The sequence below is a fragment of the Oryza sativa genome, chromosome 3 (assembly GCF_034140825.1).
Source record: "Oryza sativa Japonica Group chromosome 3, ASM3414082v1".
Lineage (NCBI taxonomy): Eukaryota > Viridiplantae > Streptophyta > Magnoliopsida > Poales > Poaceae > Oryza > Oryza sativa.
Genome location: NC_089037.1, coordinates 34,794,510 through 34,818,513, shown reverse-complemented (window position 1 = coordinate 34,818,513; position 24,004 = coordinate 34,794,510). Strand labels below are relative to the sequence as shown.

The 24,004-nt window shown below is 50.7% G+C and overlaps 4 protein-coding genes across 8 annotated transcripts; 2 read left to right on the top strand and 2 right to left on the bottom strand.

Moving 5' to 3' along the window:
- Positions 1 to 128: 128 nt before the first annotated feature.
- Positions 129 to 3,309, bottom strand: LOC4334523 (DNA-binding protein EMBP-1). Of its 5 annotated transcripts, none has more exons than XM_015776643.3 (9): positions 2,666 to 3,309; positions 2,475 to 2,570; positions 2,236 to 2,339; positions 2,105 to 2,159; positions 1,958 to 2,006; positions 1,700 to 1,872; positions 1,491 to 1,568; positions 774 to 899; positions 129 to 632 (listed from the first exon to the last, which is right to left on the bottom strand). In XM_015776643.3, the coding sequence occupies exons 1-9, from the start codon at positions 2,876 to 2,878 to the stop codon at positions 504 to 506; spliced, it is 1,023 nt and encodes a 340-aa protein (XP_015632129.1). In that variant the 5' UTR covers positions 2,879 to 3,309; the 3' UTR covers positions 129 to 503. The 5 variants fall into 5 exon arrangements, with proteins under 5 accessions (XP_015632129.1, XP_025879814.1, XP_015632128.1 ...); XM_026024029.2 differs by having other exon boundaries at positions 2,475 to 2,576; positions 2,666 to 3,023; XM_015776642.3 differs by having other exon boundaries at positions 2,475 to 2,573; positions 2,666 to 3,004.
- A 735-nt stretch (positions 3,310 to 4,044) lies between these two features.
- On the top strand, positions 4,045 to 7,769 carry LOC4334522 (uncharacterized). Its single transcript, XM_015777783.3, has 4 exons — positions 4,045 to 4,230; positions 5,589 to 6,218; positions 6,555 to 6,730; positions 6,815 to 7,769. Exons 1-4 carry the CDS (start codon positions 4,226 to 4,228, stop codon positions 7,414 to 7,416), a joined length of 1,413 nt encoding a protein of 470 aa, XP_015633269.1. The 5' UTR covers positions 4,045 to 4,225; the 3' UTR covers positions 7,417 to 7,769.
- A 2,409-nt stretch (positions 7,770 to 10,178) lies between these two features.
- LOC4334521 (dirigent protein 15) lies at positions 10,179 to 11,077 on the top strand. The gene has a single exon (XM_015773779.3). The coding sequence runs from the start codon at positions 10,268 to 10,270 to the stop codon at positions 10,826 to 10,828; it is 561 nt and encodes a 186-aa protein (XP_015629265.1). The 5' UTR covers positions 10,179 to 10,267; the 3' UTR covers positions 10,829 to 11,077.
- A 488-nt stretch (positions 11,078 to 11,565) lies between these two features.
- LOC9271916 (probable galactinol--sucrose galactosyltransferase 2) lies at positions 11,566 to 16,213 on the bottom strand. The gene is made up of 12 exons (XM_015772786.3): positions 16,132 to 16,213; positions 15,805 to 16,017; positions 15,204 to 15,436; positions 14,996 to 15,086; positions 14,369 to 14,417; positions 14,085 to 14,176; positions 13,901 to 14,014; positions 13,127 to 13,826; positions 12,963 to 13,030; positions 12,539 to 12,673; positions 12,220 to 12,437; positions 11,566 to 12,130 (listed from the first exon to the last, which is right to left on the bottom strand). Exons 2-12 carry the CDS (start codon positions 15,993 to 15,995, stop codon positions 11,706 to 11,708), a joined length of 2,316 nt encoding a protein of 771 aa, XP_015628272.1. The 5' UTR covers positions 15,996 to 16,017; positions 16,132 to 16,213; the 3' UTR covers positions 11,566 to 11,705.
- Positions 16,214 to 24,004: the final 7,791 nt, after the last annotated feature.

Below are 24,004 nucleotides of genomic sequence, written 5' to 3'. Positions count from 1 at the left end.
TTAAAAGAAAACATATTAAAAACTAAAGCCAAAGAACTTATTTACGTTTGAGTTTTCAGCATCTCTCGTGAACTTGATATGAGCATATTCTTGCCAGTAGCAGAAAAATGTCGTGTAATACAGCGAGATATTAAAATGATGTTTGTATTTCCATAATATTATTGATCACTGAACCATCAGGACTCAAAAACTGTCCATTATCGCAAGAAGTCCGCAACTATAATAAGGCTCAGGTATTACAGAAATAATATCAATTGGAGTACACACTTCTCGGTGGCTTAGCCACTTAACTAATACTAACTAGCTGTACCGCTTGACAATTTACAGGTCCCTCACGAAAGCATGAGGTGACGAAAACTCGATATCACACACGATGGTAGCTCCAGAAAGCAATGACCAACAAGCTGATGGTGATGGGGGTAACAATAAGCGGCTAAAGCACATCGTCTCATGGTCTCAGTAGAGTAGAGTTAACCTCCAGTTCATGTTCTCAATCAATCAAACTACCCTTTGCTGTCATCATTTGTGTGCTTATTTAGCTGGCTACTGCTACCATGGCGGTCTTTTGACGTGTCAATCTTGACGCTCAAAGTGGCTATAACACTAGAGCCCTCGGACTGCACCATCTCATCCTGCCAAAGCCCCAAAGGTTCATAGTGAGAAACTGAGAAGTGAGATGCTAGCTATTACAAGGATAACTTTGGAACATAGGGTAGAATTCTTCTGATATGATCACATGGCAAAATACGAGTAAAGAGGGGATTGGTGTTCACCATTAGCTGCGAATTTTCCGCTTCCATGTCTTCACAGTCCTTCTTAAGCTTGTCGAGTTCTGTCATGAGTGTGCTGTTTACGGCTGTCAGTTCAGTTACCTTCTGGGACAACTCCTCACATTCTTGCTGGCAGTGTAACAAGAATACATAATCAATAAGAAAGCTTTGTTAGTCAAAAAAAGAAGAAGAAAGCTTTGTTTTCCATAAGAAAATGTGGAATTTGATAAATCTAAACTTGTTCTATACCACTAACTAGTCATGAAAAATGGCTCTCTCATTGACCTAGAAAATCAAATAAATTGTGTCCCAAGGTGCCAGAGTGGATGACCGAATGTGTTTGTGAAATTTCAGATTTGTAATTTATCAGTTCTTAAAATGTTATAGGGGCAGCCTGGACAGCAAGGTTAACAGCTCAACCTTCCAAATATAATCAAGCCAAGAGTCCCGGCAACAGTAGAAAGCATCTCAAAAATAAAATATATCTCCTTACCCAAGGTTTATAGATGGTTGGTAACTTTCCCTGAGCAAGTATTTTCTTACGTTTGTCAGGCCATAAAAAGTAACAGGATAGTTTGGCGGGTGACAGAAAGATGTGGGTCTTTCCTGGATCATAAATCCAACAGTGGCCATTTGAGATGTCGCAAACAGGATAACATACTACCAAGATGCAGCATTCTCATGTGGCAAGAAACTAGTCTTATCTATCAGAGACCCTACCTGCTTCCGTAGTCTCGATCTCCTCGCAGACTCTCTGTTAGATTGTTTTCTCCTCTCCCTCTTCAGTTCTCGTTCATCCTGCAAAACAATGATATTTGCTTACGAAGATCGTGGTAAGCAGGAACACTTTGCACTACTTAATGGTGACTACAAAACGTTCATGATAATTAACTGCCAGCATATGCTCCCAGTTTATGGGATAAACATACCATCTGAGACAAAGCCTTGTCTCGCCGCAAATGCGTCCCAGCATTCACCTCCACCTGTCCTGAGGGCATGGCGGCCATTGTAGAATTGCTCCAAATATCCATCCCGATATTCAAATTCGGTGCCGCCTTCACAGGATTCTGCTCAGACATGGCAGCAGCCTGAGATGTTTCACCTGAAAATTGCCAAACCATCTCATTCTCACACACCTCAACTGACGAACTAATCCTTGTATACCAAAGAGCATTACGACTGCGAACCTTCTATGTCTGGATGACCCAATTTTCTCCACTTTGCAGGTGACAAACCCTGAAAAAAAAGGTCATCAGAATCAACTAAAATAACCATCTGAATACTTCTGAAAATAGCTCCATATGTTTTGATTTTGGCAATGCTCAAGAACGCACCTTCTCGTCAGCATCATCTCTCCTCTCCGATGAATCCTCGCTCCCACCGTCGCCACTGTAAACACCACTATTAATTGAGAGCTCTATTCACCAACCAAACAGACACGCAAATGCAAACCCAAGAGACGTACCTCCCGGAGGAGTCCTCGCCGGAGGGGCCACCGGAAGTCTTCCTCTTGCTCTTCCCTTCCGCCGCCGCAGATGGCACGGCGCAACCAGCCATGGGAGGCACGCTCTGCACAGATCCCAGCAAACCATTCTCAAGAACCGTACGTCGCATGGTCACCACTGGATAGTCGAATCCGCGAATCCCATATCACTACAGCGAACAACCCGAATTTAAACAGAGAGCGGGGTGCTCGGCATTCACCGCGGCCATGGACGCGTGCGCGTAGTAAGCTCCAGGGTGGTACAACGGGAACGGCACCGGCGCGCCGTACGCCGCCATGAGATGCTGCTGCTGCTGCTGCTGCTAGAACCCTAATCAAACACTCGACGAAAACCACAACGCGCCGAGCGCGAAATCCCAAAAAAAAAGGGTGCGCACGTCAATTCACGTACCTGCGGCGGGGGCCAGGCGTAAGGGTGGCCACCGGCGGCGGCGGCGGCGGCCGCGTAGTACGCCTGCATCGACGCCGCCCACTCCGCGTGCGTCTGCGCCGCGGCCGCGGCCGCCGACGATGATGCCGCTGGGTCCCGGGTGTCCCTGTCCCCGTCCTGCCGCCGCTCGTCGTCGGACTTGGACGAGGACGGGGAGGCGGCCGAGGATGCCATGGCGCGCGGGAGACAGTGGGGTCTGCGAGGCGAGGCTCCCGGCGGCGGCGGCGGCGGAGCAGCGAGACGAGAGCGGCGGGTGTGTCGTCGCGTGGCGGCGCGTCGGTTTGGTTTGGGTGTATTGCCCCCCACGCAGCGCGCGCGAGCCAGAGGGGATGACACGTGGACGGGCGCGCGGTGGGGGGTCCACGTGTCCGTGTAGGTGGCGCACGCGCGGTGCGCGAGTCGGGTCGCCTCGCGTCGGGCCCACCTGTCTGTTCGGTGCGTGAGGTGATGTGTCGGACACTGCTGGTTTCGTGCTGACCTGGGGGGAGTTGCACGAATTGCGAGGCATGAAGTGGGCCGTTCATAGGCCTGTACGTGGGCCCTCGATTAGCCATGTTGGCCAGGCCCGTTCTAAGTTCAACGCTAACTCGCTAACCATTTTTTTTCTTTTTTTTTGATTTGTTATTTCACTTGCGCCAGATTTTTGGCTATTGTCTTTCACTTTTTCGTCCGTTGGATTTTGCATCATTATTTGTGTTCTTATATATTCAACTTGCGTCAAAATTAGATCCTTACAATTCTCTCTAGATTTACAATTTTTGACATGTTTTTTTTATTTTAAATGGGTTATATCTATTGGTTAAAAGTTCTGCAAGATTTGAAGATATAAATCTATCGAAAGATTAATAGTTAGTTTTTTTTCACTTTGTACAAGCATTTTTTACTCATAGAAATGACTACTACCCTCTTGATTTTCAGATAAGTTTGACCATTCATCTTATTAAAAAATATATAATTATTATTTATTTTATTATGACATGATATATTATTAAATATTTTTTAAGCCTGACTTATTTTTTATATTAAAAAATTAAATAAGATAAATAGTTAAATATTTATAAAAAAATTAATGACATAATATATTAAAAAACGGAGGTAGTGTATGCAAGAATTTTCCGTCATACTTCCTGTTCGGATAAGACCACAACCATTTCTCACCCTGAAAGTAAGGGAAGAAGAAATCAACGCCGAAAATCACTGTCATAATTAATTTGAGAACTAGAATATCTTTATGAAAAAAAGAGAGAGTTAAGCACCGAAAGATTCAACAGAAAAAAATCAAGTCAAAGGCGAAGCGGAGGAAACTTGCAAACAAAACACATGGCACCCTTGCATCCGTCGCGCTCGTGAACGCCATCACCCATCAGTTTCCTCGTCCTTGCCTCGCATAGTCGCAGCTCTTCTCTCTCTCGCTCGCTCGCTCGATCCGAGCAAGGTAACCGCAGCTGCAAGCGTGCGGTTCTTGCGGATCTCGCGCGGGCTCGGCTCTGCGAGGAGGAGCTCATCCCCCACTGTCCCAATATGAGGTCAGTTCTTGATTCTGTCTTGTAAAGGTGATTTCCTGTTGGATTTCAGGTCCACTCCTATAGTGCGGGGGCCAATTGGTTGGTATCGCTCGTTCGCCGCATCTGAAAAATGCGTGGTTGGCGCTCCAGGAGTAAATTAGTAGGCTGTCTGGATGAGTTGATGGTGTTGATTCCCCCTCCTAATTAGACCAATGGACAGTTTTCGTTGTTGTTTGTTTCTGGTTTTAGGCGTTTTTTCGCTGAATGAGTTGGTCCTAGATAAGATGGGGGTTGGGGTTCTTCTCTGACCACTGCCTCTGAGTGGATCAGAATCTTTTGCTGATGAAAGCAAATGCAGATGTGTCCTTGAACAATGCGTTTAGGTGTCCAATATTCAGGGAATATTCTTGCTCATGCTTGGGAGTCCGGCTTGGATTTGGAAAGATCAAATCGTGTAGTATTCAAGGCAAGAAAGGAGCGCAGGATAATGGCTCAGTGATTTTTAAGGTGGTTTTACTGATTTTGATTCAGATGCACAAGTGTGGGAGTGCCATATTGCTGTATGGATGTTAGGCTTGAATATGAAACATTCCAACCAGATTCAGGAACGTTGACTGTATTATGAATTCTTCCTTTCTCCACCAAATGAAAATCAAATATATATCTTATCATGGCACCTGTGAGCCTGTAATCGCCAAGGAGTTTGTGCAGATCTGCTCCTATGATACCTCGTGCCAGATATTTTATGTAATTCTCTGCGAAACATAAAAGCATTGTCCAGTACTTTTTCATGAAAGATGGGGAAGAAGACTTCCGATTCTTCCATTGTTCCCTTTTTCTTCTGGATGCTTAAAGTGCTTAAAGAGTTAAAGTGAAGCATGTCTTTTCACAGTGACCAACAGGTTAACCACCATCCAATTGGCTTGGTCCTAAGTTTCAGTTCCATGAGAGACGTCGAGTTAAAAGCTAGCTAATGTCACTTGGAGCCCTATATACTCTTTTACTGTTTCATCTATAAAGCTTTAAGTTTTTTTCCTTATTATGCGCCTTTTCATTTTCTTGTCATATTATCATATTTAGAGCCAAAACATGCAAAAAGAGCAAAAAGGAAATCCTTTTGGGTCATATGACTACTTTTTATATGCGGAGTAAATGTGATTACATTGACGGTGATTAATGTTCATTAACTATGCAGTACTTTTGCAAAACCCTGCTATATAACTTAAGATCCATGCTAAGGAGTGAAAATTAGCTGAATAGGATTGAACCAAAACTATCTCTCTGTTTGAAAAATATCCCCAGGATTACATGAAATTCATCAATAAATTATCCTTGGTTTGTTTTTTGTAACCATTCTCTAACATATGTTCTTCTTTCAGGGCAAAGAAGATGTTTTTTGGTTTTTCCGTTTCTCTTATCCTCATCAACCTAGCTTCCATAATGGAGCGGGCTGATGAGAATCTCCTTCCGGCAGTTTACAAGGAAGTCAGTGCTGCTTTCAACGCTGGTCCTACTGATCTGGGGTATCTTACGTTTCTAATGAACTTTCTCAAGTCAATAGCATCTCCCTTGGCAGGTGTCCTTGCACTTCAATATGATCGCCCTGCAGTTCTTGCTATAGGGACAGTCTTCTGGGCTGTATCAACAGGGGCTGTTGGTGTCAGCCAGTATTTTCAGCAGGTTGCATTCTGGAGAGCTGTGAATGGTCTTGGACTAGCCATTGTAATACCGGCACTTCAATCCTTCATTGCTGATAGCTACAAAGATGGTACACGCGGAGCAGGGTTTGGCTTGTTAAGCCTCATTGGTTCAATAGGTGGTATAGGTGGAAGTATTTTAGCAACAATCATGGCTGGTAGGGATTACTGGGGATTGCCAGGATGGAGGTTTGCATTTCTAATGGTTGCATTTCTTAGCTTGTTAATTGGGCTTCTTGTCTACTTTTACACGGTTGATCCTAGAAAAGTGTCTCCAAGCCATTTTGGTGATGACGAGGACCACCATGAGAGGTACGGTTCTCTTCACGTTTTACAAGGAACTCATCAATTTCCTTTTAATGGCCTGAATGATAATGCTTAAGTAGTTTTATCATGAAGGCATACGTAGTAATGTAGTATACTTGATTGTCAAATGTTGATTTCCCCCCATATTCCAAATTTTGAACGTTATACTTGAGGCTTCCTCAGATGCGCCTCCTGTTAGCTGTAAAATTCCTGAGCTAAGCTAACGTCCTCGGTGACATTGACAATTTGATCCGACATTAGCTTCCATTTAGTTATGTGGTAATGGTAGTATGTGTGCATTACCTATGTAGATATAACATTTCAACGTAATGTAAATGACAGGTCGCATTTGATCGGTAATGGTATTTTTCCTCCACAGTCCATCTGGAAGGATTCCTGGATAGCAGCAAGATCTGTCATGAAAGTGCGAACATTTCAAATCATTGTCTTGCAGGGCATAGTTGGCTCATTGCCATGGACTGCTGTAGTTTTCTTCACAATGTGGTTTGAGCTCATTGGTATGCAAATATATAGACATTTATACAATATTTGAAATTATTTCCTTCCCGTCATAAGACATTGACACTCTTGAACTTTATCAGGTTTTGACAATAGCAGTTCAGCAGCGCTAAACAGCATGTTTGCTATCGGTTGTGCCAGTGGATCATTTCTAGGCGGAGTAATTGCAGACCGTCTGTCAAAATACTATCCTGATTCAGCTCGCATCATGTGTGCTCAGTTTAGCGCCTTCATGGGTATCCCTTTCTCTTGGATCCTCCTTACAGTCATTCCTCAGTCAGTCGACTACTGGTCTGCTTTTGCTGTCACTCTCTTCTTGATGGGGATTACCATCAGCTGGTGCGCTACTTGCGCAAACAACCCCATGTTTGCGGAGGTAGTCCCTCCCAAGCACCGCACGATGATCTATGCCTTCGACCGCGCGTTCGAGGGTTCATTTGCCTCCCTGGCTGCTCCTGCTGTTGGCATGGTCACTGAGAAGATCTATGGCTACAACGCAAAGACCGTCAATCTGGAAAATGGATCGGTAGCAGGGGCGTATGCACTCTCGAGGGGGCTATTGACAATGATGATTGTTCCTTTTGGCCTGTGCTTCTTGTTCTACAGCCCACTGTACTTTGTGTTCAAGCGCGATCGAGAAAATGTTAGAAGATTGCCTAGTGTCAAGGAGCAGGAGCTAATATGATTATCAAATGCTTGCTCGTAAGGGGTGATAGGGGTTTAGTGACCAACAGTTACTACAAGTATCTGATTTTCGGCACCAACTGAAAATTTATGTTCAGAGTTGAAATGTTGCAGTTGAGTAATACAGTTTCCACTTTCTTCAGGCAGATAAGAAAACCACAGAAACACACGATGAATTGTTGTATAATTATTATATCAAGAGTCAAGAGGGAAGCAAAACATTGTCTGTCATTTTCTTCTAACTTTTTTGTAGATAAACGGAAAGCTTTTAATCTTTCTGCTTACTTGGCTAGGGAATTTTCTTGTAAACCTGAACTTTACAAAGATAATCATCCGTTCTAGACATTGCTGACATTACTTTCTGGCACACAGGTTATATACATTCATTATCTACAAACAAGTTACATTCATTCATCAGTACTAGAACCAATTTGACATTGTTTATTGTTTATATTTTTTTTTGTTTATTGTTTATACTTTTCTAGTGCTGTATGTGCAAAGACTGAGCAGAAGGCATTCAGCCATTTTGCATGAAATAGCTCCAGCAAGCTGTTCTAATTTCCATGTCTGTTATCTGGAATATTCCGTCATCTGCAGTTCTATATTCAGTCCAACCTCAGTATCAACCTTTTCAAACTATACTAATTTGTGTAGCCGTGTAAGAGAAGAAATAAAGGAAAGGAATAAGAAAAAAAATCTATTAACTTATTAAAGTAATAGAAAAAAAGCCTTCACGTTCGCTCTCACAGTTTAGAAATTCTCATTTTAATCGGAGAAAAATAAAAACAAAGTCCATATAGAAATACAATTTTAAAATAGCTAAAATTTGAAATTAAAAATAAGAAATATTGAAACAGAAGACTAGAGTCCATACCGGTATAAAATTTAGAACCAATAAAAATTCGGAATTAAAAAATAAGAAAAAAAATAAAAGTAGAGGTTAGAGTCCATATAAAAATAAAATTTAAAAATAATGAAAGTTCAGAATTAAAAAAATAAAAAATATTGGAAGAAAAGCCTAGAGTTTGTATAGAAATACAATTTACAAATAAAGAAAATTCCGAATTTTAAAAATAAAATATTGGAAAAGAAGTCTAGAGTAAAAAAAAGAAATTCAGATATTCATATGTACACAACACACCAGGGTTTCCCTTACCGCCGGTAACCGCGGTTACCGAGTTTACCGCGGGGGTACGGTAATATAAATACCGCGGTAACCTCCTTGAATTCAAATAAATTTAAAAAATAATTTAAATTTTTGATAAATTTTGCACGGTTTTTCACGGTTACTGCGCGGTAACCGTGCTTACCGCCGGGGCGCGATAACCCCGGCCTGGCGGTTTGGGAAACCCTGACACACACACACTACCTTATAGGTTATAGAAGCCGGTATATATGTCGATCAACTGGGAATAATAATCCATGTGGATATGCATATGGCCGTAATGATCAGTTGATATGATCCGTTGGAAATAATCCACGTGGACGTGCATATACTATATGATGATCAGTTGACCATATGATCGGTTAGGAATAATCCATGTGGATATGCATACTTTAATAATCAGTTTACCATACTATCTTGGAATATATAATATATACATGGATATGCATATTCCTACGTACCTTAGAGCACGCGCAAATTGTTGATCATTGAGAAAAGTTCAACTTAATTTCTATATATACTACTAACATGATGCCTTAATATAATTGGCACTGATCGTTTGATTGGCACTAGCTTTTGCCAACCTGTGATGCTCATGTTCTCTTGGTCCGTTGATATCTCGGAGAACTACCGAGAGACCGAGTCATGTCGGCGACAGGTCTATTCCATTCTTCGCGCATGCCTATTTTTCCTATATAGTTTATACCTATTGAAAATATTAATAATTCCTATAAAGTAACACATACACAAAGCCACATCATCAATATTTTTCTTATCATTAGATTGGATTAGTATGAAGATAGCAGTTATGTCATCAAGAACTACTTAGGATATGTTTGACAGGATAGAAAAATAGAGGATCGAGAAGATACGTAATACAAAATAAGCCATTAGCACGTGATTAATTGATTATTAACTACTTAAAATTTTAAAATTAGATTAATATAATTTTTTTAAAGTAGTTTTCTATATATTTTTTTTTACAAAATACATCATTTAGTAATTTAGAAAGCGTGCACATAATGAGTTTTTTCATCACGACAATTCTTCACGCATCTATGATTTTTCAGTTAATTATTGAGTACTAACTTAAATCAAATAGGTCATTATCCTCTAAATGGATCATCACAGTAATGTTGCCAAATCACAAGATCGCACACCCAATTGATCACTCATTATGGCGTATTCCGACAAGGAGAACAGATAAAAGAAGAAATAAGGAAACAAAATGTGCACTAACACAAGAACTTGGGCAATGTTCTTGTGTTGTTTATCTTGGAATCAAAAGCTACAACTCGCTATGACTCACTCACCAATTACCATTCTTAACTACTGTTATTTTAGGGAGAGTGTTTAACACCCCTCGATCTCTAACATTCCCTATGCGGAAACACACACATTCATGCACACCACTAATGGCTGACAATTACTACTTCTGACCACTCATACTTAGGTGTACATGCAACGAGGATAATGCTCAGCCATTGCAAACATCGATTGGTTTGGCAAGTAATTCCTTTCCTTTGCATCTGGTACCAGTAAAAATGGCCACAAATTATTCCCATATATATATACCAAAAGGATATGCACCCATTTGGCTATAAAAACACAACCAAATCACTCCCCCATCTCTGTACCAAACTCAATTTTAGAATTCAGAGATCCAATAACCAAAAGCAAGAACACCATGAGAGCCCCATCCTTCTTCTTCCTCTCCCTCCTCCTCCTCCTCCTCCTCATCCACATCTCCATCCATTGCAATGCTGCAGATTCCCAGCTAGGTTCAGAGAAGGTCACCAACCTCCTCTTCTACCTGCACGACACCCTCAGTGGGAAGGATCCAACTGCTGTCCCAGTTGCTCGTGCTGAGAACGCTGTACCCAAGCCTGATAATCCGGTACCCTTCAGCACGATCTATGTGGTCGATGATCTGCTGACAGAGGGGCCTCAGAGAGAATCCAAGGTGGTTGGGAATGCGCAGGGGATGTACATTTCGACAGCCAAGAAAGGGCTCACGCTTGTTCTTGGGATCGATTTCGAGCTCACTGATGGCCCCTACAAAGGCAGCTCGTTCGTCGTGTACTCGCGGAACCCGGTCATGCAGGGGAATGGCAGGGAGCTCGCCATTGTTGGTGGCCGTGGTTTGTTCAGGATGGCTCGAGGTTTCGCCTTGCTTCAGACTGTTTATCTGGACAACGTGAACGGCGATGCGATCATAGAGTATAATGTGACTCTCTTGCACCATTGAGTTGTTTTTTTTTTTTTGGAATAAGAGTTGAGTTGTTTTAGTTATTATGCCCGTGCTTTCCGTTGTTTGGAGCACAATAAGTGTGATCTGTGGTTGGGTTTGTCAGGTTATGTTTTCCATTTCTTTTCTTTTGTTTGTCTACTCTCCAGGAGATGGATATGTCATGGAAATTCGTAGAAATGTTTGCCTGGTTGAATCTCCATTTTGGATGTGTGGAACTGTGAATAAACATTATGTTTGCTGTTTTCATTAAGGCGCAATTGTGCATCTGACCCTATTTTGAAGGCTAACTTTCAATTTGATCATGTTTTCTCAACTTTGCTCATTTGACCATGCGTTTCAAAAACAGAGACATCCATTTTCAGTCCCCCCCCCCCCCCCTTGAAACACCGATAAATTCTCTGTTGTGCTTGCGCACGAAGTTCTCTCTGATCAAGGCCTTACTTTACTGCTAACACATAGCACTCTAGTCTCCTTTTCCTTTTGGTTGCAGATACCTGTTCTTCCTTACAAGCATGCCGAGTAAAAAAAAACATAATAATAATCAATGGTAAGCCGATCTTGTTCTTCCCTGATTATTGTGATATTTGTTTTGCTCCATCTCTCTTATATGAAATTCAACATTTTTCTTGAGAATCCAATCACTCCCATGGTAGTAAACCTCATTGCAAATTGCAAACACACTTAACACAACTATAATTTACAATTGAACCAGTGATTCAGTCTAGAACAGAGTATAGCATCATCATACAGAGTAGTAATTTATTATTGCTTATGCAAACTGTTCAGTGGTACATATAGGGTTTATTCAGGCAGAGGGCACAGCATTATATGTTTTCCATTCCTCTCACACAGAATCACAGGAATCAGGCTCCTCCTAGACCTGGATCTCCACGGTCCATTTGTACAACTCATGTGCCGGCACGGGGACGTCGAGCGCGACGAGCCCCGTGTCGGCGTCGTAGCTGAACTCCACCTCCACGGCGTCCAGCGCGCACCGCGCCGGCCGCCGGGAGGAGTAGGCGCCGAACCGGCCGCAGCCACGGGCCCTAAGGCGCACGACGGCGGCCTCGGCCTCGGCCTCGGCCTCGCCTGCGGCGTCGAGGGCACGGACGACGTCGCATTCCTCCACCGCTCCGCCGGAGTTGAACATGTCGAGCAGGCCGATCGGCGCGAACGTAACGCCGCCGCCGCCGCCGCCCGGCGCCACCGTCATGACGGGGCAGACATGGAACAGCTCGAACTCCAGCACCTTGAGCGTCACCGGCAGCGTCGCTCCCTTGGGCAACCTGATCAGCTCACCTGAAGCAAAAATCATGGCAGTATGGCACGTCGTCAGAGCTCGACGATGGCGGCGAGGACATGTTCTGTGGCTGGCAGAGGGCACTGACCTGATCTGTGGGCGTACACGACGGCGTCGCCGGTCCAGCCCGTGCCGGCGACGTCGGCGATGGCGTCGACGTCGTCGGCGCGGACTGACCCGGTGAGCGTCCCCGGCGCCGCGTCGTGGACGCGCGTCTTCTTGGTGATCCGGCACCAGCCGGCGCCCTGGCAGTTGAACACGCCCACCACGCCGGTGCACTTGTTCACGTTCCATATCTTGAGCAAGCTGCACCAAATTCCCCAATGGCCACATCACATCAAATCCTCACCTCACCCGGCTTGAATGCTCGATCGCCATGGCAGAACGGATGCTGCTCGCGAGCTTACCTTGCGCCGTCGCGGGCCGGGTCGACAAAGAGGCAGTCGCGGGTGGGGCGGCCGGGGAGCCGTGCCCGGAGCACGGAGCCGTCGGGGAGGACGAGCTTCTTGAGCAGCTCGAAGTTGTGGTTACCCGGCTTGTCACTGAAATTTCAGCGAGACGAACAGATCAGATGAGATCGGCGTCAAAATTCAGAAGTCACACGACGCAATTCTGGCTCAAGATTGCCTCTGCTTCAGGCAAGCCGGCGTATGCGCGTGTGCCGATGGTGATGACCAGTCAGGATGGCGGCGATGAGCCAATGTTTGTCACATCGGTGACAGACTGCGCGCTGGTTGGCATGCCATGAAGCACCGGCAATCATTCCAGATTTCCGTCCATGGAGGGATCATCCACCGGCGACGGCGAATGAATGCGAGTTTTGAGCCTCACCTGACGTAGATCGGGCAGCCGCCGATCGCCCGCGCCGCGCCGTGGTACTCCGCCGCCGGGTGCAAGCTCTGCAAGTTCATGACATCACCACCACCACCATCATCATCATCTTGGATTCAGGAACAGAGCAGTAGATTGAGCAGCAATGGCGACGAAGCGTATACGTGGAACATGTCCCAGTCGGGCTGCATGAACTCGCCGAGGAAGAGGGTGTTGTAGGCGACGGAGGAGATGTGGATGGTGTGCGACGCCGGGTCGAGAGGGTAGAAGTCGTCGGAGGCGCGCACGACGGCGGTCTGCCTGGCGCTGTAGAGCATGTCGGTGTTGTGGCACATGCAGGAGATGCAGCCGTTGTCGGGGAAGCTGCGCGCCACGGACGCCTCCAGCGCGCGGTGGAACGCGCGCGTGAGCGACACGCGGCCGCCGTGCCCGGCGCCGAGCGTCTCGATGATGTTCTGCGCGTCCACCTTGACGCCGTCGACGCCGCACGACGCCAGGTAGGCGTGGAGCTCGCCGTAGAAGGCGAGCGCCATGCGCGGGTGGACGAGGCCGAGGCCGAGCACGGAGAGGGAGTCCATGACGATGTCCGGCTGGTTCCCCATCACCCCCGGCGACTGCACCGGGAACGCCACCGCGCTCTCGTAGTGCTCCATCCCCTCCGCCGCCGGCTTCACGCCGCCCCAGTACCCCGCCATGGCGTGCCACACGTACACGTACTTCACCCCGTGCTCCTTCTTCGCCTCCTCCACCAACGCCTTCAGCCCCGCCGCCGACGCCGCCGTCTCGCCGCCATCCGCCATTGCCGTCGTCGTCGTCTTCTGGAACTTGGTGTTCTCCTTGATCCCGATCAACCTGCTCGCGAACCTGCAACCCATCGATCCACACTTGTTACTGCACATTGCAAACAGGAAACAGCATTTGCTGCCAAAATCACGTACTGGGCGCCTTCTTGGACGACGGCATTGCCGGCATCCTCCTTGTTCTCGCTGCCGATCTGCTGCCACCCGTCGTCGATGATCAAGAACCGCGGCGGCGTGCCGCCTTCCGCCAAGCTGCACACCAAACACATCCCAAATTCAGACCAAAACCAATTCAAATTTCATCAAATGAACCGAAGCGAACCTTTGGAGGCCTTGCTTGACGCCATCGGCGGTGACGTCGGTGTAGAAGGCGTCCCATGTGCACCACCCGAACCAGTCCAAGAACGACGGCAACTGCATGCGTAGCGCACACACCAATCAATCAATCAATCAATCAATCAATCAAATTCATTCACATCCCGCCGCGCGACGCAACCGCAACGCAACGGAAAGCGAAAGACAGCGCCGGCGCCGGCGCCGGCGCGCCGCCGCAATGGTGTCGCTGTCGCGTCAATCAACACCGGAAGAATTAGAAAAATATCTCACCTTTTTCTTCTCCCGGTGGTGGAACGTCTGCAGATGCCTCTCCACCACCCTGCAATTTCTCACCGTCGTCGTCAGAGAAACAATCAAATTTCACCTGGATCTCAACCAAATTTTACTACTCCCTCCATTTCAAATTATAATTTGTTTAAACTTTTTTCTAAGTCAAACTTTTATAAATATGTCCGAGTCTACAGAAAGATTTACCAGCACTTACAATACCAAATTAATTTCATTAAATCTAACATCGAATAAAATTTTGATTATATGCTTGTTTTGAGTTTAAAATGCTAAGATATTTTTCTCTAAACTTTATCAAAGCTTAATACTCCCTCCATTTCATGTTATAAGACGTTTTGATTTTGGTTAAAGTCAAACGATTTCAGGTTTGACTAAGTTTATAGACAAATATAATAATATTTATAATGCTAAATAAGTTTCATTAAATCAATAATTGAATATATTTTCATAATAAATTTATCTTGGATTGAAAATGTTACTACTTTCTTCTACAAATTTAATCAAATTTAAAGCAGTTTGACTTTGACCAAAGTCAAAACGTATTTGTTCTAAACAAAGGGAGTAGTATATTTGATTAGAAAAAGAATTCAGTGAAGGTGAGACACGCACTTGACGGCTTGGGTGATGGTGTCGAAGGGATTGGCCCCGGCGTGCACGTACACCATGTACGTCCCCTGCGCCGTCTGCACCGCCTTGTCACCTGCTCGCCGCGGCGTCGCGTCGCAGCCACACGCATCACATCAGAACGGAGACGGAGACGACGAGACCGTCTCGTGCGCAAGCAAAAGCAGCACAGGATTTGGGCAGTATGGCTTACCGCTCTCGATGCAGATCTCGAGCTCGTCGCGGTCGTTGCCCTGCAGCGCCGCCCGGAACTGCCCCTCCAGCAGCGGCAGCATCACGACGTACACCGCCTCGCCGCCGCCGCCGCCGTCGCGGCTCTCGAGGAGCATGAACTGTGTCTCCAGCGGGACGTCGCGGCCGGACGTGCCCATCCGCTGGGTCATCCACCATAGCTTGAACCGGAAGCAGCACATGAACCTCAAATCCCTGGTAAAAAAAAATTCAGCCAATTCAATCAATTTTTTCTTGAAAATTTTGTTAACCCCAACAGTAAAAAAAGAGAGAAGAGAGCAGCATAACACAAAACACTTTGTTATTAATGAACAAATAAAACAGTAAACAAATGTCTAATCAATTTTACGAAATTGATATTCAAATTATTCTTTTACGAAATAGAAATTCGAAATGGAGCTTGAAACGGGAGTGGCCTGGAAGCTCTTAGAAAGCTGGAGAAGATTGTTGCTGCTACTGTTGCCTTTCCGAAAAGGACAGAAATTTCTACTACTGTTTCTCAGTTGCTGCACTGCATTATTCTTGTTCTTGATGTGTTCTTGATTTTTTTTTCTTTCACTCACCGGAGGGTGCCGAAGGTGAAGACGTGAAGGCTCTTGGGCTCGTCGGCGGTGGCGCCGACGAAGGCGCCGTCGACGAGCCCGGCGCCGGAGGCGTGCGTCAGCGCGATGTTGTCCGCCACGCCGGTGAGGATGGTCCGGCCATGCGCCACCAGCCTCCCCTCCGCCACCGTTATCCTCGGCGTCACCGTCATCTTCCTCCCTACCCTGCTTCTCCTTTGAGACACCAACAAATTCACACTCAATTAACAAACTAATCTTTCAAAAATAATCACCCTGCTAATAACTCATCATGGTTCATGGTTGAGTTGCTAATCAAGAAAATGTTACCTGGTTTATTTCACGCTAATTAGTAATTAGCGTGGCAATATACACTATACTAGTAGTATTAGTTGCCCTCTCAACCAAGATTGGGGGGAGAGGTAGTGTGGCTGGGAGGTGCTTATATAGCTGGAGCTGTGGGTGTGAGGTGCTCTGCTGGGGTGCCACGTGGCATGCTCGAAATGGTAAAAACTTAGTAGAGATGTTTCTACTCTGGTCATTTTACTACCAATAGATTCAGCGGTGTAAAGTTTTAGCATGTCACATCGGATATTATATAGGGAATCACATATGGTGTTCGGGTACTAATAAAAAAATAATTACAGAATACGTCGGTAAACCGCGAGACGAATATATTAAGTCTAATTAATCCGTCATTAGCACATGTTTACTGTAGCACTACATTGTCACTTATAGATTCGTCTCGCAAATTAGTTGTGACGGAGCGTGGGGCTCCTCACCGGGAGACCGCGCAGGCCCCCCTTTGCCGGTTCGGCCGGGGGCCCTGGGTGAGATTCTAAGCTCCTAGTCTGTGTGTGGAAGGTTCGCGAGAATGGAAACACACAAGACACGGGCGATGTATACAGGTTCGGGCCGCTGAGAAGCGTAATACCCTACTCCTGTGTTTTTGTGGATCTATGTATGAAGAAGCTACAAAATAGCTGGAGAACCAGAGAGCTCTTACTCTCTCCCTCTCTGATCGTTCTGGATCCGAAAATCAATCCTCCCCCTTCTAAGTGGGCAAGGTCCTCCTTTTATACCTCAAGGGGATACCACATGCACCATCTCTCTCTTTTTTGTGGGGACTTATCCTCTCTTTTCATAAACAGACGGAGACTTGTATGGTTGTCGTCCGAATGACCTTCTGATGGGACAGCCCATACCTACCTCCACTTCCGCCGGAAGCAGGCGCGACGTGGGAACATGGCTGTCTGCTGACGACATGATCAGTGTCAGACCGGTCACAAATCGGTCATTCTTGTCCACCACGCGTCAGTTTATCAATCTGCATGTTCGCCCCTCTTCATACAATGTCTTGCTTGTAATGGTTAGGATGAAGCCTGGTATATATCTGACCGGGACCAACGTGCCATCTCCAGGAGCTAACACGCCGGCTCCGGCTAGGGACGAGTGCTTGGAGGCTCTCATCCTGACGGGATGGGGCGAGGCGTGCGTCAGACCGCCTGTCGCCACCTAACCCACGATCTGATCGGTCTGTGACTGGTCACAGACCGGATAAACGAGCGTGCTGCACTGCGTTACATGCGGCGTGACGCGCTCGTCCAAACCGCAATAAATGTGGTTAGGTGAGCCCCGCTATGCTCACCTACCCCATATACGCGGCGCAAAACCCACAAGGGGTCGGGGCGCCTCGGCCCTCGGGGCCGAGACGGGAGCGGTCCGACCCCTCGGGGAGACAAAGAGAAGGGCGGCCGTATCACCCTCGGGCCCGACCCCCCCCCAAGGGGGTTAGGCCACGTGGGTGATCGTGTCTGCCTCAAGTCTCTAAGTCATGATACTCCCGGTCCCATGTCACCGACAGTAGCCCCCGGCGTTATGCCAGGGCGATCGCCCTCCTCGAGGGAAGCGGTCGGGCGTGACGCCACTTCCTAAGGCCTGGTGACATGGTGGGGCCGGTCTAAAAATCGGGACAAGCCGGTTCGTTTTTCCTGGAGATATGGTGATGGCGCTTTGGTCGGCGAGCGTAATTAACGCGCGCACGAGATGTTCCATCTCGACTGCCACAGCCGCATATCCACCTCATGCACCGCAAACGGGGGAATGAGATTAGTGGAAGCGTGGGCGCGAGAAACGAGGGGGCAAGATAGTGGGCGCGAGAAACGAGGAGCCGGGCACAGCGTTGGCAAGGGTATAAAGTCGCCGAGGAAGAGATTTGCTTCCTTCCTCTCGCCATTATTCCCCTTGTCTTCGCCGCTTGCGCCCTAACTCCTTGTTTCCTGTGCCCTACCTTCGCCACACGCGCTCGCTCTTAAACATCTCTTCCTCCGGCGTCATGGCACGGGGCTCCGCTTTGCTTGATGGTAGCGTGCTGCCGCCTTCCCGCATCGTGAGCGAGAGGCAGGCCGGGCTGCCGCGCCGCTTCATGCCGGAATCTGCCACCGGCCGGGAGATAGTTACGCTGGGCGAGGGACGCCCGGCGCCATGCTACCCGGGGCGGTCCGTCTTCTTCCTCCCTTTTGCAATGGCAGGGCTGGTTCCGCCATTTTCTTCTTTCTTCATGGATGTTCTGGAGTTTTACGATCTCCAGATGGCGCACCTCACCCCCAACGCGGTAATGACATTGGCCATCTTCGCGCACCTGTGCGAGATGTTCATCGGGGTGCGCCCATCCCTTCGGCTGTTCCGGTGGTTCTTCACCGTACAGTCGGTGTCGCCGCCGTCGGTGGTTGGTGGCTGCTACTTCCAGCCGCGGGGGCTGGTGTTGAACCGCTACATTCCCTGCGTCCTCCGCAAGAAGTGGGATGACTGGAAGAGCGACTGGTTCTACACCCCCCTCGCCGACGAAGCGCGCCTCCGACTTCCGAGCCAGCCCCCGGCGCAGGCCTCCAGCTGGCGGGCGCCGGTAGATCTGGGAGATGGCTATGACGCCGTCCTCGACCGCCTGGCGGGCCTGCGATCCCTGGGGCTCACAGGGGCCATGGTGTACGGCGACTATCTTCGTCGCCGGATCGCGCCACTCCAGCGGCGCGCCCGGGGTGCCTGGGAGTACACCGGGTCCGAGGACTGTATGAGGACCCATCGGGGGGTCAAATGGGACTGGGTCCCCGAAGACTTCAAGGTAATGATCCAACGGGTGCTGAATCTCAGCTCCGCGGAGGCATCCCTCATCCCCCAAGGAGTCCTCCCCCTCTGCAGCGATCCAGATCGCGCCAACATCCTGACCATCATGCAGGCGGTCGGGGCGTCGGAGGAGCGGGCTCCTCGAGACCACGATGGCTCGGGCGGGAGCCGCAGGGGGGAACAATCTACCCCGAGAGGGGGTCGTGCTTCTGGGCCCCGTGATGGGGGCTCGGGGGGCAGCCGCCCTGCCGACGCCCAAGGGAAGAGAAAGCAAGAGGGTACTTCCTCCCCATCTCCTCCCCGAGGGGGCGGGGCGGCGCGTGTCAGCAGCAGGCGCCCGGAGGGGGCCGCGCCGACGCCGCAGCCCGAGGGGGAGAGGAAGAAGAAACGGCTCCGCAAGATGGGGGGACAGAACCATCCCGGGGAAACCTCATTTCCCCTCCAAGGTGGTCGTTTAACCGACCCCCTCGCAGGTTCGTCCCACGCCCATTGTGGCTGTATTCATTCTTCCAACACAAGTTTTCATTCACCCATCTTGTTTGTCTTCTGGCTTTTCTTCTGCTTCAGCGAGATCCCGTCGCGTCCCTCCCGCCATTCCAAGTCCGGCCAGTCTGAGGCCGAGGACCCAGCGACCACAGAGGCCCGGAGGCGGGAATCTGACCGGCGAGAAGCCGCGGATCGCCTTCGGGAAGCCGAGGAGGCCGCTCGGGAGGCCGCCCGGGCTCGCCAGACCGAGGAAGCCGCTCGGGAGGAGGCCGGACTCCGCCGGGCCGAGGCGACGACATCCTCCGAGGCGACCCGTGAAACTGACCGGCAAGAGGCCGTGGATCGCCTTCGAGAAGCCGAGGAAGCTGCCCAGGTGGCCGTCCGAGCTCGCCAAGCTGAAGAAGCCGCTCGGGAGGAGGCTAGACTTCGCCAGGCCGAGGCGACAACGACTTCCGAGGCAACTCGCGGCGAGGCCGCGGGTGCATCGCTTGGGCCCACTCCCTTGTGCGACGCTCAGGACAAACCAGGTCCGGGGGACATCCCCGAGTCCGGCACGTCCATCGGCGGGCCAAGCCGCGCGGCATCCTCTTCGAGGCGGCTCTTCCCCACGCCTTCCGTTGCTCCACTGAGCGCAGAACCCCTTCTGCGGGCCTTGGCCGTCGCAAACACCACGGTGTTGGACGGGTTAAGTGCCCAGGTGGAGGCCCTGCAAGCAGAGCGGGCGGAGCTCGACGCCGCATGGGCGCGTGTCGAAGAGGGGCGACGCTCGGTGGAGGCCATGGTGGAGGTGGGCCGCAAGGCACACCGCCGGCACGTCTCAGAGCTCGAAGCCCGTCGGAAGGTGCTGGGGGAGATCGCCAAGGAGGTGGAGGAGGAGTGGGGGGCTGCCCTCATCGCCACCACCGTGATGAACGAGGCGCAGGACACCCTCCGCCTTCAATACGGGAGCTGGGAGGCGGAGCTAGGGAAGAAGCTCAACGCCGCCCAGGGGGTCCTTGACGCTGCCGCTGCCCGAGAACGGCGGGCGGCGGAGACCGAGGTGGCATCCCGGTGGCGCGAAGAAGCCCTTGAGGCCCGTGCCATGGCGCTGGAAGAGCGTGCCTGTGCCGTGGAGAGGGACCTGGCGGATCGCGAGGCCGCCGTTGCCATCCGGGAGGCAACGCTGACTGCGCACGAGGCCGCCTGCGCCGAAGAGGAGTCCGCGCTCCGCCTCCGCGAGGACGCGCTCACCGAGCGGGAGCGAGCTCTCGAGGAGGCCGAGGCCGCGGCGCAACGGCTGGCGGACAGCCTGTCCCTCCGCGAGGCAGTGCGGGAGGAGCAGGCGCGCCGTAATCTAGAAGGTGCCCGCGCCGAGAGGGCCGTGCTGAATCAGCGGGCCGCTGAGCTCGAGGCGCGGGAGAGGGAGCTGGACGCGAGGGCGCACAGCGGCGAGGCGGCCGCGGGCGAAAGCGACTTAACCGCCCGCCTCGCAGCTGCCGAACACACCATCGCCGATCTGCAGGGCGCGCTAGACTCGTCCGCCGGGGAGGTCGAGGCCCTCCGCTTGGCAGGCGAGGTAGGGCCCGGCATGCTTCGGGACGCCGTCTCCCGTCTAGACCGCGCCGGCCGGCAGGCGGGCCTCTGGGGCGGGCGGACTGCGAAGTACGCCGCCAACCAGGGGGGCCTCGCCCAGCGCCTCTCGGAGATAGCCGGGACTCTCCAACGGCTTCCCGAGGAGCTCGAGAGGACGATTAAGTCATCCTCGAGGGACCTCGCCCGAGGAGCGGTGGAGCTCGTACTGGCAAGTTACCAAGCCAGGGATCCCGACTTCTCCCCATGGACGGCGCTGGACGAGTTCCCTCCCGGGACCGAGGACGGCGCGCGCGCGCAGGTCCGGGACGCCGCCGACCATATCGTCCACAGCTTCGAGGGTTCGGCCCCTTGGCTCGCGTTCGCCCTCAATTCCGACGAGGAGGACGATGACGGCGGAGTGGGCGACAATGGCGACGAGGCTGGCGACCCGGGTGCATCGGAGTGAGCCCCTAGGCCCCCGCCAATCTTTAAATAGTTTCTTCTTTTCTTCTTCCGAGGCCTTCGGGCCCCCTTCTTGTATAGACTAATTTAATCTGCAATCAAATAAAGAGGAAAATTTTTTGTGTCAATTCTATTTGTTGTGTGTATGAGACGAGGATGGTCTGTGCCGCGGTCCTTTTGTGTCTTGGCTTGAACAAGGGCTCGTGCCCAGGTCCTAGTCCTCAAATGGCTCGGGTCGGGGCTAGTGCCTGGGGAGATCCACATGTCGAGACTGGCCAGGCCGGGAGCGTGATGACCGAGGGTTATGGGTGACCCGATTGTGGGTTTTTGCCGATTCCCCCCCGGAGTTCACCACGCCCCGGGGCACGGCTCGGTTCTGGGCCCCGTTTGGCGATTTTAGCCGACCCGAGCCCCCGAGGCAGGATTGAACACGAGTGACCTATTTCAAGTCAAGATCCTTCAAAAGGAAACAACAGCACAGATACAGCCTTTAGGAAATCGAAAATGCTTTTATTGAAATACAGATATAAGAGAAATAAGAATATGCATATGTGGTAGTCCCCGGCCAACCCTGCACGCCCGAGGGGGGTGCGGGGTTGGCCCGAGCCCGAAACCTGACACCCGATCCCCCTTTAGGGGTAGAAGCGACGAAGGTGTTCGATGTTCCACGGGTTAGGCAGCTCTGTGCCGTCGCCCGTGGCCAGCCGAACGGAGCCCGGCCGGGGGACGCCGATCACTCGATACGGACCCTCCCACATTGGTGAGAGCTTGCTCAATCCAGCACGCGTTTGGACGCGGCGTAGGACGAGGTCGTCGACGCAGAGTGATCGGGCCCGGACGTGGCGCTGATGGTAGCGCCGCAGGCTCTGCTGGTAGCGCGCGGCTCGGAGGGCCGCGCGCCGCCTTCGCTCTTCCAAGTAGTCGAGGTCATCTCTGCGAATCTGATCTTGATCAGCCTCGCAGTACATGGTGGCCCGAGGGGACCTCAGGGTGAGCTCGGATGGGAGAACCGCTTCCGCGCCGTAGACGAGGAAGAAAGGCGTTTCCCCGGTTGCTCGGTTTGGCGTGGTTCGGTTCGCCCAGAGCACCGCTGGCAACTCCTCGATCCACGAATCGCCGTGCTTCTTGAGGATGTTGAAGGTCTTGGTTTTAAGGCCTCTGAGGATTTCCACATTGGCGCGCTCCACTTGGCCGTTGCTTCTGGGGTGGGCAGGTGAGGCGAAGCAGAGCTTGATGCCCATGTCTTCGCAGTAGTCGCCGAAAAGTTCACTAGTGAATTGGGTGCCGTTATCCGTAATAATACGGTTAGGCACTCCAAACCGGGCTGTGATGCCCTTAATGAATTTAAGTGCGGAGTGCTTATCGATCTTGACGACCGGATAAGCCTCGGGCCACTTAGTGAACTTGTCGATCGCGACATACAGATACTCAAACCCGCCCGGGGCCCGCCTAAACGGTCCCAGGATATCGAGCCCCCAGACAGCAAATGGCCATGAAAGTGGTATGATCTGCAGGGCCTGGGCCGGCTGATGGATTTGCTTGGCGTGGAATTGACACGCTCTGCATCGCCGGACCAGGTCGACCGCATCATTGAGAGCTGTCGGCCAATAGAAACCTTGTCGAAAGGCTTTGCCAACCAAGGTGCGCGAGGCGGAGTGGGATCCGCATTCGCCTTCATGGATATCGGCAAGAAGCTCGACGCCTTGTTCCCGAGGAATGCACTTCAGGAGGATTCCGTTAGCCGCGCGCCGATAGAGGGTCCCTTCTACCAGCACGTAGCGTTTGGAGATGCGTTGGACGCGTTCACTCCCTTCGCGGTCCTCGGGTAGAGTCTTATCTGTGAGGTATGCTTGGATCTCAGCGATCCAAGCAATCAATCTAAGGGAGCTGGGAGCGCTCCCCTTGGGTCCCGAGGCCTGGACTCCGACGGGCATCGGGGGCCTGTCAGGCGCGTCCGTCTCCCCTAAGGGGTCGGGTCGCGCCGACGGCTGGGCAAGCCTTTCTTCAAAGGCGCCCGGTGGGGTCTGGGCTCGCGAGGAAGCGAGCCGTGAGAGTTCGTCGGCAACCGTGTTATCCCGTCTGGGCACGTGCCGAAGCTCTATCCCGTCAAAATGGCGCTCCATACGCCGTACTTGGCGCACGTAAGCGTCCATCTGCGGGTCAGAGCACCGGTACTCCTTACAGACCTGGTTAACGACCAGCTGGGAGTCGCCTAACACCAGGAGGCGGCGGATCCCCAGTCCAGCTGCCACCCTGAGTCCCGCAAGGAGTCCCTCATACTCTGCCATATTATTGGTCGCCCGAAAGTCAAGGCGAACCAAATATCTGAGGACGTCTCCGCTCGGCGAGGTCAACGTGACCCCCGCACCGGCGCCCTGAAGAGACAGGGAGCCGTCGAACTGCATCACCCAGTGGGCGGTGTGAGGCAGCTGCGAGGGGCCCGAGCTGGCCTCGGGGACTGAGACGGGCTCAGGAGCTGGGGTCCACTCTGCCACAAAATCGGCGAGGGCCTGGCTCTTGATAGCGTGGCGTGGTTCAAAGTGCAAATCAAACTCAGAAAGTTCGATTGCCCATTTCACCA

Coding starts and splice junctions, on each gene's coding strand:
- LOC4334523 (XM_026024029.2), bottom strand. CDS start 2,878: ATGGCATCCTCGGCCGCCTCCCCGTCCTCGTCCAAGTCCGACGACGAG. Junction 2,340..2,474: donor CGCACGCGTCCATGGCCGCG/GTGAATGCCGAG, acceptor GGATCTGTGCAG/AGCGTGCCTCCCATGGCTGG. Junction 2,160..2,235: donor GGCGAGGACTCCTCCGGGAG/GTACGTCTCTTG, acceptor TGGTGTTTACAG/TGGCGACGGTGGGAGCGAGG.
- LOC4334522 (XM_015777783.3), top strand. Junction 6,219..6,554: donor GACGAGGACCACCATGAGAG/GTACGGTTCTCT, acceptor TGTAAATGACAG/GTCGCATTTGATCGGTAATG. Junction 6,731..6,814: donor AATGTGGTTTGAGCTCATTG/GTATGCAAATAT, acceptor GAACTTTATCAG/GTTTTGACAATAGCAGTTCA.
- LOC4334521 (XM_015773779.3), top strand. CDS start 10,268: ATGAGAGCCCCATCCTTCTTCTTCCTCTCCCTCCTCCTCCTCCTCCTC.
- LOC9271916 (XM_015772786.3), bottom strand. CDS start 15,995: ATGACGGTGACGCCGAGGATAACGGTGGCGGAGGGGAGGCTGGTGGCG. Junction 13,827..13,900: donor GTCGTCCAAGAAGGCGCCCA/GTACGTGATTTT, acceptor GATGGGTTGCAG/GTTCGCGAGCAGGTTGATCG. Junction 13,031..13,126: donor CCGACTGGGACATGTTCCAC/GTATACGCTTCG, acceptor ATGAACTTGCAG/AGCTTGCACCCGGCGGCGGA.